The 19,866-nt window shown below is 46.8% G+C and overlaps 1 protein-coding gene across 3 annotated transcripts in view; it reads right to left on the bottom strand.

Annotated features, from left to right (window-relative positions):
- Positions 1-379: 379 nt before the first annotated feature.
- The window catches only part of VAV3 (vav guanine nucleotide exchange factor 3), a 143,527-nt gene continuing 124,040 nt past the window's right edge, over positions 380-19,866 (bottom strand). Inside the window, exons 21-28 of one of the 3 annotated variants that reach the window (XM_084866071.1) lie at positions 19,259-19,324; positions 17,293-17,327; positions 16,470-16,586; positions 15,819-15,906; positions 7,842-7,971; positions 6,037-6,120; positions 3,442-3,593; positions 380-2,823 (exon numbers count right to left, since the gene is read on the bottom strand). In XM_084866071.1, the coding sequence (XP_084722197.1) occupies positions 2,782-2,823; positions 3,442-3,593; positions 6,037-6,120; positions 7,842-7,971; positions 15,819-15,906; positions 16,470-16,586; positions 17,293-17,327; positions 19,259-19,324 (714 nt within the window). In that variant the 3' untranslated portion in view covers positions 380-2,781. Of the gene's footprint in view, positions 2,824-3,441; positions 3,594-3,615; positions 3,812-6,036; positions 6,121-7,841; positions 7,972-15,818; positions 15,907-16,469; positions 16,587-17,292; positions 17,328-19,258; positions 19,325-19,866 lie in introns of those variants that run through there. The other 2 variants (XM_084866069.1, XM_084866070.1) reach the window with 2 other exon arrangements.

The following is a 19,866-nucleotide window of genomic DNA, read 5'->3' as shown; positions in this document are numbered from 1 at the left end:
CTGCTCTGCTAGTCTGACCTTTGCCCAGTGTCTCCCATGGTCAGCGCTCCATCTCCCAGTGGCCACCGGGGTGACCAGACCACCTGCCACAGTATCACAAAGCTGATGTTCAAGTCGCCCTGATTTCACACAATGAGGCTGCGGTCACGTCACGTTTACCTCGGTATATCATTTTCATTGTCCCGTTTTGCTATTAATTGTTAGTGCCCTTCTCTTGCTGTGCCTAATTCAAACATTAAACTTTATCATAGGAATGTATGTATGGGGGAAATGGTAATACATAGAGGGGCTGGGGGTCTTGGGATGTATCCCCCCCATGGAGAAGTGGGGCTGTTGTATGTTGGAATTAGAGAATCATTCAGCGGAAAGACTCTTCAGCTCTCGAGACACCCATTTATTGCATGTAGTAACTATTTATTGTATTGACATATTTACAAAATACTACAAAATGAGATAGCACTCTAACCCACTGTTACACAAGGCCGCATACAGGCAAGACAAAGTATGTGGAAAACACTGACTTCTGTCTTTGGCATTAGAAATCTACACAGACCCATGGCATTGAACAAATCTGTGTCCATACGGAGGTCACACGGAGACAAAGATGCCTGGGTGGATAACATGTAAAAGGGCTCCGGCTGCCTCTTCGAGGAACTGCCCCCAGGTCCGTGAAATGCAACAGGAAGACCACCGCCCCAAGTGAGGAAGGCCGTTGAGTGGCTGAAGTAACAACACAGGAAACACGCCCGCTCCTACCCCCGCCCGGGAGCATGTCAGCGTGCGTGACGCTGCTGCTTCCGTGGACACAGCGACAAGTGATACCTTCTCTGACTCACAGCTGCAGGGAAGATGGGGACACCGCGTGAGGGTACAACTCTACTGTACAGACATCTCATAAAATCCGTTTCCATGATCACTGACACATACATACACACATGCGCACTAACACACACACACACACACACACACACACACACATACACACACACACAACTTTAACTGGTTTTCGCAAATAGTAATTTCTCTAAAAACACAATCACAGTTTACATAATTCTGAGGTAAAGGTCCCGACTCTATCCTATCTGAGAAGGCCTAGCCCCGGGGGCCGCTACAGGGGGAGGCAGTCACTGAACATTAGGTTCTGGAACTCAGGAGGGGTGGGGAGCAAGCAGGTGGCACCTCCCTCATGTCAGACATGATCCACAACCTCCAACTGAGCTCGTCCAGCCTGGCTCCTTAAGCTAAGACAGTGGTTGGCAAACTCATTAGTCCACAGAGCCAAATATCAACAGTACAACGATTGAAATTTCTTTGGAGAGCCAACTTTTTTAAACTTAAACTTCTTCTAAAGCCATTTCTTCAAAATAGACTCTCCCAGGCCGTGGTATTCTGTGGAAGAGCCACACTCAAGGGGCCAAAGAGCCGCGTGTGGCTTGCGAGCCGCAGTTTGCCAACCACGGAGCTAATGCGTCTCAGGTTGGGTTTGCTTCAAACCCAGCATGCTCCCTGGTCTCATGTGGACATCCCTTCATGCTGCAGAGAGACCAATCTGTCGGGAGAGGGCCGTTAGTGTCTTCAGCGGGCGTCCTGGCCGGGCCTCTGTGCATCGCAGAGGGAACGTGTCCCATAAAAGCGAAGGTTTGGTCAAATCAATCCGCTGCAGAAACTGCTCTTCCCACTGGGTCACACCCCCAAAAAGGGGCTGCTGATGGGGGGGGGGGGGGGTTGGGGAGACCCTCAGTGAGAAGCTGGGGGCCACGCTGAGAAAGCCCGGAAATGCCTAGTGGCCCTCCAGTCCCAGAAATGCAGGCAGGACCCCGCTGTGCTTTCCTTCCAAAACCCTACACAGCCTGGTTTGTGCTTGTGCTGTTGTCAATGCTCCAGGAGAGGAGGGAAATTGGGGACTCCATCCTACCTAGGTTTGTGGTTGTTTTTTTTTTTTTTTTGGGGGGGGGGAGGAAGGGGGGATAGAGGAGGAAAAAAAAGACCCGTGTTATAGTTGTTGTTCCTGTCAAATGACTTGATAGCCCTTAATCTGCTTCTGTAAACAATACGTCCTCACTCAGGTCCCTTGCAACCGCCTGTCCCCTACCAGCCGAGGTGGCTTTACCAAGCGAGAGACCACATCTCCACAACAACCCTAGGAGGTCACCGGGGCGGAGGGTCTCACAGGGAGAAGCTTGCCTTTATGTGCTTTCTTTCTCTGTATACAGTGACTCGCCACTGTGACCAGAGCAACAGAGAAGGAGCTGAATAAGAGTGCTCGCCCCGAGCCCCCTGCGAGGCCCTTTAAGACGAGGACTCATACTGGACCCTCCATCAGCTGACGAGGAGTCATACTGGACCCTCCATCAGCTGCCAGACAGCAGAGCTCTCATGGGCTCTGTGCTGGGAAGGGCAACATGGAACTTTGGACCATGAAAGATTCTGGCGAATGGCACGTGAGAAGAAACCAGCGGGAAGCGTTTTCTGATGGTGGCATCATGGGGTCAGACTGGATGAAGGAAGTAGAAAGATGAACCATGTGTTTGCCGGGCTCTTTGGGGGAGAAAAGCAAGCTCGGGCTTTGCCCTGGCCCCCGGCGATGACCCACTGGTTGCTGTCCTTTGCCCAGCTGTCCATCAGCACCAGCCTTTTCAGACCCCAGGATTAAGACTCAGGAGGGAGGGCGTGAAATAGCTGGAAATGCAGCTTTTCAAACACATCGGTTCACTCGCAGTGCTGTGAAGGCTTCGTCTGTCCTGTCTCGAAGTGTCCAGCCTGACCTCACTGGACTGGCACCTACTCATCCATCTCCACATATGTGGACGGGAACCAGCCCACCTACAGGAGAGAAGCAAGCACTGAGCCACGTGACTTCACGTCTGCCCCTCGAGGGGTCCATCCAGCATGTGGGTTCCCCAACACCCCATTGAGCTGGAGTGACAGACCCAGTGCAGGTGAGTAAGGCGGGAGTATGGGCTCCTGGAGCGGGACAGCGTTCCCATTGGCTGGCACACAAATGAATATGCAAATGAAGGGTGGCTCTAGTATGGAATGATTCCTCTTTCTGTCACAGAATCAGCGGGGTAAGAAGACAGAGGTCCTAGGTCCCTTTCCTACCAACTGAGATTAGCAGCCCAGAGAGACCGTCTGTCTGCACATCAGGTTTCTGCTCTGAGGCCAAGGGACTAATGCTGGAATGCTCCTCAACCCTCTTCCCAATGAGAAGCCACACCCTTGTGCAGGTGACCTTGGCTTATGCCCCCACCACATTCCCTCGGTGCATGCTCCTTGCGGGCCTACTGTGGGTAAGAAACACCAGCAGGGCCTGGAGCCAGAGTCTGAGGAGGTGAGGGCTGCCGGTTGGAGGGCTGCTCCCCAGCAGCTCGAGGGGGGCCTACAGCAGCCATGACCTTCGTTCACGGGCAGAGCACATGAGCCATGAGCGGGCGAGCTCACCTTGCCGTTGGCTTCTCCTCGCCACCAGCCGTTGCCGCTCATCTTGGTGTAGATCTTCACCACGTCCCCCTTCAGCAGGGACAGCTCGCGCATGTCTCTCGCGCAGAAGTCGTAGCGGGCCACGGCGATGCCCAGCACCTTGGGGCTCAGCACTGCAGAGACAGGACGGGGAGCCGCTGACGTGCGGTGCGAGGACCCGAGGGGCCAAGCGGGGGAGCGTCGGTGATGCTGTCACATGCGGAGGTGTGACTTCAGATGGACTAGTGACAATGGCAGGCAGCCTGGGGGCGAGCAGCAGGATGGCTTTCGGGGCAATCAGGGGTCAAGGTCACATCCTAAGGTCTAAAGGCCACGGTTCTGTTCTCACATTCTTCAAAACGACAAAACAGGGACTCGTTTTTTATGTTTTTGTGTGTGTGTGTTTTTTTGGTTTTTTTTTAAGGTTCCTATCTAAGGAGTAAGTACTAGCACATACTTCCTACGGATGCCACATACTCTGCTTCTAACTAGAACCCGCAGGCAGAAAGCTTTCCATTTTAGCTGGAACCTTTTAGGACTAAGACTCAAAACCACCAGTTTGTTTTTGCTCAGAAATTCTTCAGTTCATCGCTTCCAGTTAAATGGCACTTCCTCCCCCAGCCGGCCTCTTTGTTGTTATTGCTAGACGTATTTGGGGCTAAACTCAGTTATTGTTTTATATGTCATCTCACGTATGTGAAGAAGCTTCAATCAGGTTTTCACAAACATAGTTCATATTTTATTTCCAACGAATCCTGCCCCACAGAAAACCTTCACTGAAGTATGTCATTAAAAATGGTGTCAGCTAGGTCGGTGTGGCTCAGTGCCTGAGTATCCACCTATGAACCAGGAGGTCACGGTTCAATTCCTGTTCAGGGCACATGCCCAGTTCTGAGCTCGATCCCCTGTGAGGCAGGGGAGGCAGCCAATCAAGGAGTCTCTCTCATTATTGCTGTTTCTATCCCTCTCTTGCTCCCTCTCCTTTCCTCTCTCTCTCTCTCTCTAAAAAACCAATAAAAACATACTTCTTTTAAAAACTATCTCAGCGTGTTCATCTCCTATATTCAGATTGTTGGAATGGTTGACGCTAACGGGTTGTTTGATCAGGAGCTCCCTTACTGCCTGCCCAAACCTGCCTTGAAAGGAAAACGCATTCCAGCTGCTTGTAGCGAGTGCTACATAACACGCTGATATAGTCACTTCCCTACCTGTTGTTCTTTGGGGTTATAAAGTGTTTCAATTATACGTTCAGTGATTCTGAGAATCACTCACCTGGGATGGAAGGAACTAAAGTAGAATAAAAAGAAACAAACAGGAAACACCATCCGTGTTGGCAACAGTGCGCAGAGCCCAGCAGCCACCATGGCGACCTGTGCCGCCAGCAGAGCCTGCGCACGCACGTGGACACGGGCTCTCTGGCCCAGCATGCGTGGCTTTGCAATGACAGAAATGTTTTTAGCCTCCAGCTGTCAATCATACGATAAACAAATGGCAATGCTGCAGACTTCAGAAGTGTAAAGGGAGTGAAAACGGGTCGTTTTATTTTACTGTTCGGACAAAACTCACTTGAATCGTTTTCCGATTGAGTTACAGGGCACACCTTGCCTCGATGGGCACACATAAAAATACCCGTGGCGGAAAAAGCCCATTATCGGCTGAGCCGGGAGGCCTGGCCTGGGTCTCTGAGGTTCCGGAGGCCACATTTTTCTCGCCTGTGAGACGAGAGGTGTGTGCTAGATGGCTGACTTCTGAGGCCCTCCTCCTTCTAAATCGTTCTGCTGGGACTTAGAAATTTATTTTTTAAAATCTGTAAGGAAAGGTCCTTTTTCTAGCCATAATGTACTCTCCTCAATGCCCCATAAATAACCAAATCAATTCTCTGGCTAATGACAGAAACCGAGACAAAAATACCCAGACACGAAACGATGGGCATGACCCCCCTGGAGCCATCGTGCTGAATTTCACTCTTACATTTGGAGACCCTGTTAGGACGTATGTTCTATTTATTTCCTGAACGCTGGCTTTTCTCAACTAAAATGTCCACCCTTCAGGAAACTGACAGTGTTACAGGGTATTCCACGCCCTCCTTTATACTCTCGGCCCTCATCCCTCCCTCACCTCTTCCGACAAGTTGAATCAAAACTGTCCTGCTGAAATACAGAACCAGAACGGGGGCTTGTGAACAGGAACACACACACACAGATACACACGTACGCACCAGAAGAGTGGAATGCCACACACACACACACACACACACACACACACACGCACCCGCATGTGCACACACACACATGCACCGGAGGAGTGGAATGCCACACAGGCACACACAGGCATACACGCACACACACACACACACACACACACACACACAGGCTCACACACACGTGTGCGCACTGGAGGAGTGGAAGGCCATGGTGAGCAGTGACTGCGACAGAGGGGAGGGAGTGTGGGTGCGGATGTGACCTGGGCTGTGGGGGAGGAGATGCATCTACATGAGCAGCCACACGGAGAAAGCAAACTGTCTTCTTTGCAAACAGAAGCAAATGGAAACGACACGGACGAGCAGTGGAGCAGTACCTGACCAGAAAGGAGTGGAGGAAGGGGGGACAAAGCTGAAGTCTGGAGGAGGGACAAGAGAAAACCCACAGAGCAGAGAGGGGGCTGAGAGAGAGAGAAGCAAAAAGAACATTTAGGCGTCGGCAAAGGAAAAAAATACATCTCGACACAATCACCCCGTTGCCTGTAATGTTTCTCTCTGTTTCTCCCTCTCCCTTCCACTTTCTCTAAAAATCAGTGGGAAAATATCCTTGGGTGAGGATTAACAACAACAATAAAAATTCAAATAAACAAATAAACAAAGCATTGGGGCAGAGTCACAGATTTACGTGAAGGTTATAATCCTGTGACATGGGAACAATCCAAAGGTCTTGGAGTATAGACCATGGTGCATTCCTACTGAATGAAATACTAATTCGCTTCCTTCTGGTCACCTGAGAGAAAAATACAAAACTCCTCCACCTCTCTGAGAATCTAAGATACCTGGGTAACATTGGGCTGAAAAATAGAAAGATAACTTCTAATGGGAGTGTGAAATTTCAGTTCCAAGTGTGCTGTGACTACCTTGGCTGGCCATCTGTCAGAAATCCTTCCGAAGAGAATAGCTGTTAAGTTATCCAAATAAACGCCAAGCCTATCGGTGGGTGTGACAGATCACTTCGGCGTTTGCTTACGGATGCATGTGACATGGTGCAGACGCTGTCAGAGCCCTGACGTAACCTATGTCTCCCTCAGGTTCTGCTTTTGGGGGTGGGAGAGGGAGAGGTGAAGCTCTATTACACAGATGCAAACTCTTTTTTGAAATACCTCTGGAAATTCCAGTTTTGCTTAGGCTAAGCATTCTGGGAGTAATAAAATTGCATTTCGTTAGCCTTCAAAGCAGTTTTATGGTTGTTGTAGTTTGTTTTTTGTTTTTGTTTTTTTTGTTTTTGGTTTTTTTAAAGATATCAAACTAAGAGAATGGGATCACGCTTTACTCCTCACATTTTCCATCATGATGGTCTCTCTCCCAGCTCTGTCTACCTGCAGGAAGACCACGTGACCAAGCCGTGATGAGACAAAGTGTCCGCCTTGAGCTCACATCCAACCAGAACCTGCTTTCAGTCTGCGTGCTAATCTCTGATGACCTGTGCTTGACCCAAAAGACTGTGGCTTTCAGCAGTACTGGCCACAGAGGAAACATGACCCGGAAGTCATCTTTAAACAGGATCACAGGATGTGAGAGAGTTGGGCATGCGCCTTGCTTCAGTACTGCTACCCAAATGGAACTGTGACAGCAGACATGAGTAAAATAAAAAGAGGTTGGCTGCCCTGCCCCATGTGGCTCAGTTGGTTGGAGCATCATCCTGTACCCTGAAGGGCCACAGGTTCCATTCCTGGTCACGGCACCCACCCAGGTTGAGAGTTCGATTCCAGCTTGGGGCATTTATGGGAGGCAGCCGATGGATGTTTCTCTCTCTTTCTCTCCCTACTTTTCTCTCCCCCCATTCCGCCCTCTCTAAAAAAATAAATTAATTAATAAACATATCCTCTATTGAGAGATTAAAAAAAGTTTGGCTGATGTAAAAGTCATTGAAAAGTACAAAAATTCCATATTAACATACCCTTTACATTTTCTGTGGAGCTCTGAATGCAAACATGATTTTTAACTTGGCACAAAGAACCGTATGTGGAAATGTCTTAATAAACCTGCTGGGCCGTCTGACTGCTGAGCTGGAACACCCCCTGGATAAAGGCATTAGCATGCGAACTGCTTTATAGCTCAGACTCTGGGAGAAAGAAGCTGGACGTCCTTGTGCCCCCACCCATCGGAGGGCGGTACTCACAGCTGCTGCCCACCCGGCCGCCCCTCTGCCCGGCCGCGGGCTCCGGCTCCTTGTATGGGAACTGGAGGGTGGTATCCAGGCTCCGGAAGCCTTCCTTCAGGGAGTGGTGCTTGTAGTACTCCACCAGCTCCTGAGGGCAAAGAGAATGAAGGTCATGTTAAGAAGGCCCGGCCAGTTCTCAAACGCATACACAGTTCTCCTTCACATATTACGTGAATGAGGATGGGCCATTCGGTATGCAATTTCCCATAAGCCTATGGGACAATAAATAACAGTCGCTCCCTGCCATCTCCCTGTACGGTACACCTGCTCAGGGACTGTCTTGGTTTCTCGGCCCCTTGTAATTGCAGTTGTCCCTATTGTCACTCATGGATGGAGCGCATCCTGTGAGTCTTCTGTCAGACTCAAGAGATACTGCACTCCATGAAAAGAAACCAACTGAACGTCAATCTCAGAACAGCAATTATTGCTCCTATTTATGAGATACTTGCTTTTCTAAACAAAAACAAAGGGAGCAGCTGCTTGCTGAATACAGAGCAATTTCTAGTTTCCTGCATTTCCTTCCGACGTCACGAAGAGCAAACTTGGTTGTCAATGTACTTCTCCACGATGAGCCAGCGCTGATAAGCCATGGGTGCTGCGTGGCGTTGCGTGTGGTAGATGATGAAGTGTCCACAGATGCCGTGTCTCAGCTCTGTGTGGCCTCTGGCACTTACACAGGTCACTGACGTGGCTCCTCCGATCTTCTCTAATACTCATTGGCCTCATATACACCCAAGCCCAATGTAATAACCTCCAGTCTGCTTTCGCACTGGAAGTTCAGGAAATTTCTTACGAGATGCTGGTTGCATGGATTCTACACAACTCCAAATCCTCCCCGACTTTAAACAGAAATTAAATAGTAATGAATTCATAATGGGAAAATGCATATGATGATCAGATGACTACCAGAGCTATAACATTTCTTACAAATAGCTGGAATGAAAATAAAAGCAACATCCCTTTTAACTCAATTATTTGTTGCTTTGACTGCAGCGCAGTAGGTGAAAACCAGTGTAGAAACTACTCATGGCTTCTATAAACCACACTGATGTCAACTCAGTATCTCCGTTCTGTAGGTTGTGTTCCAAGTTCCTGAAACAAGTCAATAGGGCCAAAAATCACCCGGAATAAGAAAAGGAGGATGGTCAATGCTCTACGAATCATTTATGACCTAACTCCGAGGACCTGTGGAAAATGACCGAGTGGAGAGTTTCCGGGTCACAAAGATTATGGAGATCGGGCCCTGCCCTCTAGGGGTTCTCACTCTTGAAGGAAAGTGAGGGATTATGGGAGTCCGAAGGCAACACAGAGAACTTCCTTTTGTGAGTGCTTTTTGAAGAATGAGAGAAGGAAGTTCATGATACAGCCTGGCTTAAATTGAAGAACATGTACAACTTCAAAAGCCAGGAAGGAGGAAAGGATTGTTTGATTTTTTAATATATGTTTATTGATTTCAAAGAGGAAGGGTGAGAGAGAGAGAGAGAGAGAGAGAGAGAGAGAGAGAGAGAGAGAGAAACATCAATGATGAGAGAGAATCAGAGATCAGCTGCCTCCTGTATGCCCCACAATGGCAGACAAGCTGCAACCGCGCATGTGCCCTGAGCAGGAATCCAACCGTGACCTCCTGGTTCATAGGTTAATGCTCAACCACTGAGCCACACCGGCCAAGCGGACTGTTTTAAGTAGAGCCTCTGGGCTGGGAACAGACAGGAGGTGATAAAGACCACACTCAGACTACAGGCAGTGTGGCGGTGCTGAGCACTGGATAAAGCAAAGGGAGATTTTCCAACTCTCACATCTGTAAGACGGGGATGAGAGACAATTTCATGGAGGATAGTAAAGAGTATATGACGTGCCTGGCACAGGTGAGGATCATAACCACTGCCACCATGCCCTGACCAGTTACATAGTTTCTCACAATCTTCACACAAGACAGGAGAGGTGGGCCTTGTCCCCAGGGGTGCGGAAGTCCAGTGAGCTTCTTTCCCATGTGCGAGGTCACAGAGCTGGTGTCTGCCTCCAGACTGTGCTCCCACCTGCATCACGCTATGAGGAAGCAGCACCTGGCAAAGGTAAGCCCACACAAAGGGGGGCCCCGGGGAAGGAGCACTTGCTAAGAGCCTGATATGGACCAGGAACTTTATGCGCGTAGACCTGAGATGCTAGGCTCTTACACACATTCTATCTGTAATATATATATATATCTGCCCAGTTGGTGTTGCTCAGGGGTTGAGCATCGACCTATGAGCCAGAAAGTCAAGGTTCAATACCTGGTCAGAGCACATGCCCAGATTGTGGGCTTGATCCCTATGTGGGGTGTGCAGGAGGCAACCGATCAATGATTCTCTCATCGTTGATGTTTCTCTCTCTCTCTCCCTCTCTCTTCCTCTCTCTGAAATCAATAAAAACTTTTTTTTTCTTGGATCCAGATTACAGGATTTCTTTTTTAAAAAAATTTTTTAATACATTTTATTGATTTGTTTATACAGAGAGGAAGAAAAAGTGATAGTTAGAAACATCGATGAGAGAGAATCATCGATCAGCTGCTCTTGCACACCCCCTACTGGGGATGTGCCCACAACCAAGGTACATGCCCTTGACCGGAATTGAACCTGGGACCTTACAGTCCACAGGCCGATGCTCTATCCACTGAGCCGAACCGGTTTCGGCAGATTACAGGGATTCTTGATGAAGAAAAGGAATTTGTAATCTGACAAGAAGAAAGAGGAGGAGGAGGAGGAGGAACGACAAAATATTAGACAGAGATTTATATCCTCAAAATGGTTTCAATGATCAGAATATGGCATTTGCATTACAGTGATTTTTAACATGTTCTGCAAAGGCCAAATCTGGGATTAAATTCTAGAGGTGGCTATGACTATGTAACCTTTTTTACATAAAAAGGGGAAAGCCTGCCAAGGCTCTGAAAGAGCGGTGCTCACATAGACTGTGAGGATGATTCAAATGACCCCAGAGGGCTGTTCTTTCAGGCTCCTTATTTCAACTGAGTAAAACGTAACAAATACGAAAATAAACCAGTAAAGAATAAGTCAGTAACTTTGAATTTCAAGGTGATTTGGTTACAAGTAATACAGATTTTATGTATTTTATCATAAACTAGAAGCCCAATGCATTAAATTCTGGATAGAGGCCCAGTGCATGGAGGGGGGTGGGGTCCCTCAGTCCAGCCTGCGCCCTCTCGCAATCCGGAACTCCTTGGAGGATGTCCGACTGCCAGTTTAGGGACTGCTTGCCCCTAACTGCTCGCCTGCCTGCCTGTTCAGTGCACATCATAGCAACCGGTCATCCAGCCATAACGGTAGCTTAGGCTTTTATATATAGAGATTAGTATGCATTTAGGTTTATGCGAAGTTGGCTCCAGTGATCATACTGAGAAGGACTTGGGGAACATTTCATAATTACCCACCTCCACTTTTTGTGGAAGAAAAGCAGATTTTCCAAGCCCTAGGGTCATGCGAATGAGTAAGCTGCAAAACGCTTCTTTTATCACTTCACTAAGCACGGGATACATTCTGGCTCCATTTTTACAGTCTGAGGAGGGAGAGCCTTCCCACACGTTCCTAAGCAGGTAGAGTTAAACGATGCCGCCTGAATCCTCTCCCATGGATGCCTTTCTGCCTCCAGCCTTTCGGTCTAATCCGCCCCTGCTTACAGTCATTGACCTTCAGGTACTACAAGTAAATAAGACGACTCTAAACAAAAGCGACGGCTAAGCCTCCCTTATCTCGCACTCACACAGAGGAGTCGGCAACTCCGGTCTCTCTCAGAAATAATGAGCCCCGTCACTCCGGTTACCCGGGCAACAGGCACTGGGGATGATTTATAAACAGCATTTGGCCCTGGATGGTCTGGCACACATGACAATTAGAACAAAATTAATGCCTTGTAATCTGGAGGCAGAGATTCATTTAGCATTTGCATTTAATGAGGAGGAAAACACCAAAAATCTTGATCCACCGAGTTACGGAAGCCCGAGGGGAACAAGTGAGGTCCCAGCCCACTGAGGCCCAGCCTCTCTTTGGGGAACTGGCTCATTGAACACCAGTCCTGGAGTCTGGCGGTGCTGTACATCCTGGTCCAGATCAAAATCTCCTCCCAGGCCCCAAGCAGCTTCTGGGGTAGAAGGACAGAACTTGGCCACCAAGATGGGAGGATAGTGAATTATTCTTAAGAAGACAAGTCAAAACCACAGACCCCTCACATGGGAGCTGTGCGACTGGACGCCAACAGGATAAAAGGAAACGCTATGAAGCTGTGTGGCCCCACATGCCCAGTGATGGTGCCTATGAGCCTCCCCCGCCTCCCCACGGGGCCGGTTCCTGGCAGGAGCCGTCCCTCCTGATCTCGGGTCCTCGTAGTATTTCCTACGTCAGGGTCCAAGGACAGTACCATGCTGAGGTTCTGGTCCCAGGAGGGTGTGCTGACCTGAAAGCATCTTTAGAACCCAGTGGCGTCCTTTCTGAATCCTGCAAACACACGGCAGCTGCCACAGTGAGGACGCGATGTGATTGTGTGCAACAAGAACCGAAGCCCAGAACCGGGCAGCTCCAGACACGCTCAGCTATCTCATCGGCATTTGTTACAGTCAGGTGCTAAACGGGCCAAAGTGTTTTCCTCAGACTTATCAGCTCCTTATCTTTCATTCCTTATGCAATTACTGTCAGGAGTAATGATGGGGATGGTTCTCAGAAAGGCATCCTTAGGCGATTGCGTCATGCTAACGTGTAGAGGACACAGTGAGCAAAATCACACACAAGACTGAATCAAGCACAAGAGATAATGCCATAGAGAGACTCAATGGATAAAGGTGTAACCCAGCATACAGTTTTACAGCCAACTATTTTTTATAAGCCGAAAGAGTACACCCTAAAATAATTATTAAAAGTATAGTCAAGCCCTACTCACTTTGGCTCAGTGGATAGAACATCAGCCTGTGGATTGAAGGATCCCAGGTTCAATTCTGGTCAAGGGCACATGCCTGGGTTGCAGGCTATATCCCCAGTGGGGGGCATGCAGAAGGCATCAGATCAATGTTCTCTCTCATCATTGATGTTTCTTTCTCTCCCTCTCCCTTCCTGTCTCAAGTCAATAAAAATATAGTTTTAAAAAATGTATAGTCCATACATAACTTAGTCACACAGTTGTTCACTGTCCTTATCGAGTGTTACGTATGTCCTATGCTTTTTAGAGGCTGGAGCGCAGTAGGTCTGCATACCAGCACCACCACAGACACGGGGGCAGGTGTTGTCCTACCATGTCACCAGGCGATAGGAATTTTTCAGCACCATTTTGTTGTTGTTGTTGTTAATTCTCGCTGGAGGACTTTTCTATTGATTTTTAGAGTGAAACAGGGAGAGGAGGGATAGAGAGAGAAGCGGAGAGAGGCATTGATATGACAGAGAGGCACATCGATTGGTTGCCTCCCACACCCACCCCAACCAGGGCTGGGAATCAAGCCTACAACCGAGGTATGTGCCCTTGACCGGAATCAGACCCAAGACCCTTCAGTCCATGGGCCAAAGCTCAAACCACAGGGCCAAACCAGCCAGGGCTTCAGCTCCATTTTAATCTTATAGGATCTCCATTATAGATGCAGTTGGTCATTGACATATCCTTTGCTCACGTTTTGTAGTTTCAGTGTAGTTTTGCTATTAATTCTTAATCCCTTCCCTTACGTTGACCGTGCTGTCTGCCTTACAGAAGATCCCAGATATGGAAGAAATCATACCCATGTGTCTCCGGCTGTGGCATTTCACCTGTCAGATGAGGGTTGCTCATGTTAGCTCTAGGACAGGGGCTCTTAAAACCCCTTCCAGAAGATCGCTGCGAAAGAGGGCATTGCTCTCTGTGCAAACTGTGAGTCCTGGGTCTCTACCTTTTCTCCAGCCAAGGACCTCTGTCCCTAACCCAGTCTCTGTGGTATCACTGGCTTTTCCCATCGGACCGCAGCTGCTGAAGAACTTTCTGGAGCAGAACTGGGTGGCACAGAGCTGCACTGCTCAACCCTTCCCAGAGACGCTTCCTTCCTTCAGTCCCCTCAGCTCCTCTGCTAGGGGGTTTGCCGTTGCTGTTATTCTCCAAGTTGGCAGGGCTGGAGTTCAGCGTTGGCCCCACAGCAGCTTGATGCCTGCTAGTAACTGTGATACGTGGACGGCCTCGTTCCCATCCAGGGAGCCCTGCAGGTGCAGACTCGAGCTGGCGTGCTCTGCAGGGGCAAGGAGATGCCCGAACGCTCTGCACTCTTTGATCATGTCTAGGCTGGGCCGTCACTCAGCATCTGTGCATCCCAGGTCCTCGGGCGGGAGGGTGCTCCTCAGGCCCGCTCCTCTCTGCGCACAGCCTGCTGGGCCAAGAGGACGCGAGTCACAGCCCGCACGGGGGCCTGAGCCTGGAGCCGTTTCCACTTCCCAGGATGTGATCTTGCTGCCCGCCTTCGTGTTTGAACGGGGACGGCACAATTTCTGTGCAGAGAGGTTTCTGACTCTCCTTTTGACTCGGATGCCGCCCTTTCTTGGAAACCCCGTTCCCGCCATGGCTCAGGTCCAGGATTTTGGAGAAGGCCTGCCAGCTGCCTGCACGGAGACTCTTACTCTCCGCTCTGGCTTTGCTGTTCACATCTGCAAAGTGTCTAGAGATGTTTTCTGGAAGGCTGCAGCCTGGATCACTAAATGGATGGCCCGGCCAGTCAGAGGTCCTTCCTGATGCTCCTCAATGTACCCAGGAGGCCACTCCCCACGCATCCCACATCCTGGGTCCAAATTGTCATCATCTCAGGACATGCCCTCAACCCAAGAAACAAACCTGAGACCGCTCTTAAGGCAACAGGAACTCCTTTACTATCAGCAATGCACAGACAGGATAGGGAGGTACAGGCATTGTCTATATGGCATATACATAACATTCTTAGCCACTTACAACTAGTAGGTTGTAATTATTTAAATGGAATATTTTATTAAATGATTGTATTAAATTATTTAAAATTATATATTTTATTAAATAATTTTTTTTCTTATAAAGAAATTTTTGCATATATATATATATATATATATATATACACTATTTCAATTTCAATTTCAATGTAAAGGTCCCATGAGATCTTGTAAGGTAAAAATGATACCTTGTTCATGTATAATTGTGCAAAGTCATGAAGGAGAACACAGACCATTTAAAATAGCAGAAAACAGCCCAGCCGCATGGCCCCGGGGTTGAGTGTCCACCTATAAACCCGGAGATCACGGATTGATTCTGGTCAGGGCACAAGCTGGGGTTGGGGGCTCGAACTCTTTAGGGGGGGTACAGAAGGCAGCCAATCAAGTGTTCTCTCTCATCTCTGATATTTCTATCTCTCCATCTCCCTTCCTCTCTGAAATTAATAAAAACATATTTTTTAAAATGGCAGACAATACAAAAAGTGTTTCTATGTGACAGTATATTGCATTTTATCTGAAATGAGCCTGCATGTGAGAACTGTTTCACCAATTACAATGACAATTTTTTGTACTATAATTTAAAATACCTTCCTCCACCTGAATGAGGAGGTAGACGTGGAGGAAGGAAGGGGAGGACAGAGGTGAGTATTCAACATTGGCTGGGTTTCATCCAACACAAGACAAAAGTCACACCGAGAACTGAAAGGTCACTATATTTGAATGTGTCTATTACTCTGACTCATAAGGAGTGTCAACTCTGAAATGCTGTCTAAAACTTGCTTTACAATGAAAACCATGGCTAGGGAGAGCACTATAAAACAACTAGAATTCTTAAAATTAGAATTCTCAGGATCTGCTGCAAAATTATTCTCTTCACACAACTTCTCAGTGAGCAGAATTTCCATGGAACTATAGAATTAAACTGACCTTCCCAATAAGAGAAAAAATAAGGCCCACAAATTGAAACGAACTAATCAATGCTTACCATTAAACTTTTAAATTTTCTATTTTCTGCAATGTGAAATAAGCCATCTCTTGTTACAATCTTGATATGCTTTGCTTCATTATTGTACCTGTGGGCAATGAATAACGTATGAATATAAATGTGGCTTTAATCAGAAGAAATCAATAATGGCCAGAGGGCATGCCCCAATAACGCTATAGGAATTAATTCAGAAGACAAAATGTATACCTGTGCCAATACAGTGGTGACAACTCATTTACCAAATATATTTACTAGGTCGGTTGGAGATACAACCAATCTTTGAAGGGAGAAGGGAAACTAATTTGACCAATCATTATGCTCAATATGTTCAGTAAGTCCCACTGGAGAATACAGGAAAACAAAATAAAACGAGATAGAGTCATGTATACTCTTAGAATTTACCAAAAACATCCACGTCAAGTCACCCAAATACAATGTTAGGACGAGAGCGGACATGCCAATTAGCAGCCTTTACCACTTGACGGTGTTTTTCTAACGGTGTTTTCAAGTGGCAACGACCTGTCTGGACAGAAGCATCATTCCTGCTGTAATTACATCCTTGGTTTTCCCCTGCAGGGCTCCACGTGTCGGAGGGTCTATGCAGTTCTGCAACAGGAGCTGTATTTCTGTAAAAGTGTTTGACCTACTTACTTAATGCTAATCGCGTATTCGCCCGACTCTTTGGTCCGGAGCCTCACCAGGTAAGTGCTGTTCAGCCTGTTGATCAGTTCGGTCTCCGCCTGCAGTCTCTCCATCGCCCCGGCGTACCTGTAAGAGACAAGGAGAGGCATCCGTGTCATGTGCCCAGAAAAGAACAGAAGCCACAGGTAAACACCTGCCAGGATTTTAACTCCGTGGCAGGTCTGAGCTCTCCTGACTTCTGTGCCAACGAATTCCATCACTTCAAAAGGAATAAGGAAGAGACTTCCTCTGGTTCTTCCAAACACAAGTGCTCTACAAAGCTAACAGGAGTGAAATGAGCCATGTTTCATACACAGTAAATATTTATCAAATAGCTGACTGAGACAAGGAGAGAAGCCAATAGGTACCAGGCTAAAGAGAGCTGTAGGGAGTTAAGGTAAGACACACAAATGTACACACTACACACATGTGCACACACACATATACCCACACAACCCCAACACTTCACCTCTCCTATGTATACTATGAAATGAAATCTACTTTGAGCATCTTTCTCAAGAAAACTCCAGTAACAATTTAAGTTATTTCTTAAACTAATTTTTGGATGGAAGATGAACTCTGTTAGCCCACATATTGGCTAAAAGCTATTTTCTTAAGCAACTAGCAGTACCGAGTAAAACATGTCTTTAAGAGTTTTTTTTATTGTTGCCTTTGAACACGCCCCCATCCATCTCATGGACATGGAATGTGGTTTGGCACCCCCTCCTTTCAGGCGCCCTTGAACTACGGTCTGGCATTTCAACTCGGCTGCATAAACATTTTTAATACTTACCAAGGCTGGCAAGAATAATCTACTGGTTTGGGCACCTAGGATATAAAAAAAGCCAAAATAGATTAAGTTTACTTAAGGGAAGCTTTTAGAAATCAATCACTAATTCCCGTTCAGCTGACTCAGCTAGAAACCCCTCAGTAGCACAGCCCCAGGTCTGTCCACCCGCCATTTCGTCCACAGTGAATCACGGTCTGTGTCAGGGAAACAGAGCATAATTCACCTGGCTTTCATCCATTTTTTCCTTCATTTTGCTGCCACTGTACTTCCAAGGGGAGAGATAACAGGAGAAATATGAACTGGAAACTTAGGGTATTTTTTTTTAATCAAGGCAGTTTAGTCCTCTCGTGGAAAATTAAAAGGAAAATGTTAGGGTAACCGAATAGCACCCCACTTCCTCCAGACATTGGGAAACAGGCCCAGCGAACAGTACGTCCTTCAGGTGGCCTCTTCATTTGTGACACAAAGTCTACACTCTGAACTTCAGGAAAAAGTCATGGAAAAGATTCATTTTTTCCTCTCTTTGAAAAAGAGAAAAAAGATATTACATTTCCTAAGCTCCCAACGAAAGAAAAAGGAAGAAAAATCCCTCCGGTTGCTTATGGAAACTAAACAATGAACAAAGCCAATGCGGGTATACTAATACTCATGGAATAACAAATAAAAGACACTCTATGTATATGGGCAAAGTTGATAAACCCAGGAGTGCAGACAGGTTGTCTCTTGTTCAGAAAGTTTTCATGAAATCATGTGACTCTGTAATATGGACGCACAAAGGCATATTCCTGGGCCTTTTAACTTCCGGTTAACAGTAAAAGCGATCGTATTTCAGAGGTGTGGCCAATGTGAGCATGCCTGGTTTCATAGTAGGCAGTTACTCTTTTGTCCTTGCAGATGAAGAGCCAAACATCTCTAAAACTATCAACATTTAAATACTGTGACCCATGCCGAAACTGGTTTGGCTCAGTGGATAGAGCATCAGTCTGCGGACTGAAGGATCCCAGGTTCGATTCCAGTCAAGTGCATATACATTGGTTGTGGGCACATCCCCGGTAGGGGTTGTGCAGGAGGCAGCTGGTCGATAGTTCTCTCTCATCGATGTTTCTAGCTCTCTATCCCTCTCCCTTTCCCTCTAAAATCAATAAAAAAAATACTTTTTTTTAAAAAAAGATGCTCCAGTATAGAGATCAGGAAGGACTGAAATAAAGCAACTACGACAGATTAAGGGTGGTTTTGTTTTTCCCAAACTATCAACTCCATTATTTTAGTAAAAACATTTATTTACCTAGAGCCAAGAACTTTAAATGTTCCTCAGAAAAATCCACCCTAAACAGCAAATTATGATGATAAAATAATGTCACCCCTAAACAGAAATTTATAAATCTCATAAAGCACTAGACTGCACATATTAGTTTATAGTCGTCTGTAATAATATTTGAGTAAATACTCATGATTCTCCTTGTATCAACCTAATGTGCTTGATGATTTCGTAAAATGTCATTATACCATTAAGTAAACAGCAGTGACAAGCTGAAGCATGCTTTCCAACACACTAGTTCAAGTGTAACATCTCTCTGTAACCCAGCGTGACTGGGACTAGATTAGACCCCCATCTCACCGGGGCGGGGGGAAGGGAGGGGAGAAGAGAAATTGGTACAGTTCAGCTGATCTGTAGCTTTGGAGAATCCTCCTAAAACCTTGTAGACAATTTAATTTTACAAATTCCACTAAGTTAAATTTTCTTCTTACCATACTCTCCTACCTTTGAAAAATATTTTCTGACAATCAAATCATAATAATTGGGGGATTTTAATAGCACTGGCCAAAGCGTTCAAACACACAATAATATGATCGCTCCAGAAATATTGACAAAATTAATGAGCAACCAGGCCAGCATTGATTGCACATCCTTGAACAATTAATTACAACATCAAAAAAAACACAGAAGAAATAAAATACTCATACTTACGCATGGGCAAGGCTTGACAGCGTCACTCGGAAAAAATCCAACCTCTCCTGTGGCTAAATTTCTACCCTGAATTAGGGGGAAAAAATCCCAATTAAGAACAAATTTAACACAAATGATAACTTCGTAACACTAGGGACACGGCCGTGACTCGGGGTCCTCAAGCCTGGCGCATCCGATGCAGGGAACTCACTCGGCTCAGGAACGGAAGCAAAGAGCAGAGAGCTTTCAAGATCGTTAAACCCTACACGTGGTTTCAGAACATGATTATAAACTAAGAATTCAAGCTTGACTCTCCAAACCACCATTCGGTTTTGTTAACTTGACATTTCTCAATCCTACCGGGGGACAATAAGCAATACTCTGTTTTTCAATTTCATGGTCATTAATCCAAGCAGATCATATTGGTCTTAGGCAGGCTCCATAATTAATGAGGGATTCGATGTACATGGTTATCATGGGTGTGGCTAACAGAACTCGTGAGCACATTCCTCCAGGACAAGGGACAGTTCAAGATATGCGGAAATGGAAAGCACAGCATAAGGTGATGTTTCCGATGACTTTCATATTTAGGGAAAAGGAGTATGATGCTAATTAAGGGAAGAGAACAA

Source organism: Pipistrellus hanaki, assembly GCF_964339955.1.
Source record: "Pipistrellus hanaki genome assembly, chromosome: 18".
Lineage (NCBI taxonomy): Eukaryota > Metazoa > Chordata > Mammalia > Chiroptera > Vespertilionidae > Pipistrellus > Pipistrellus hanaki.
This window is presented reverse-complemented; position numbering and strand designations above follow the sequence as displayed.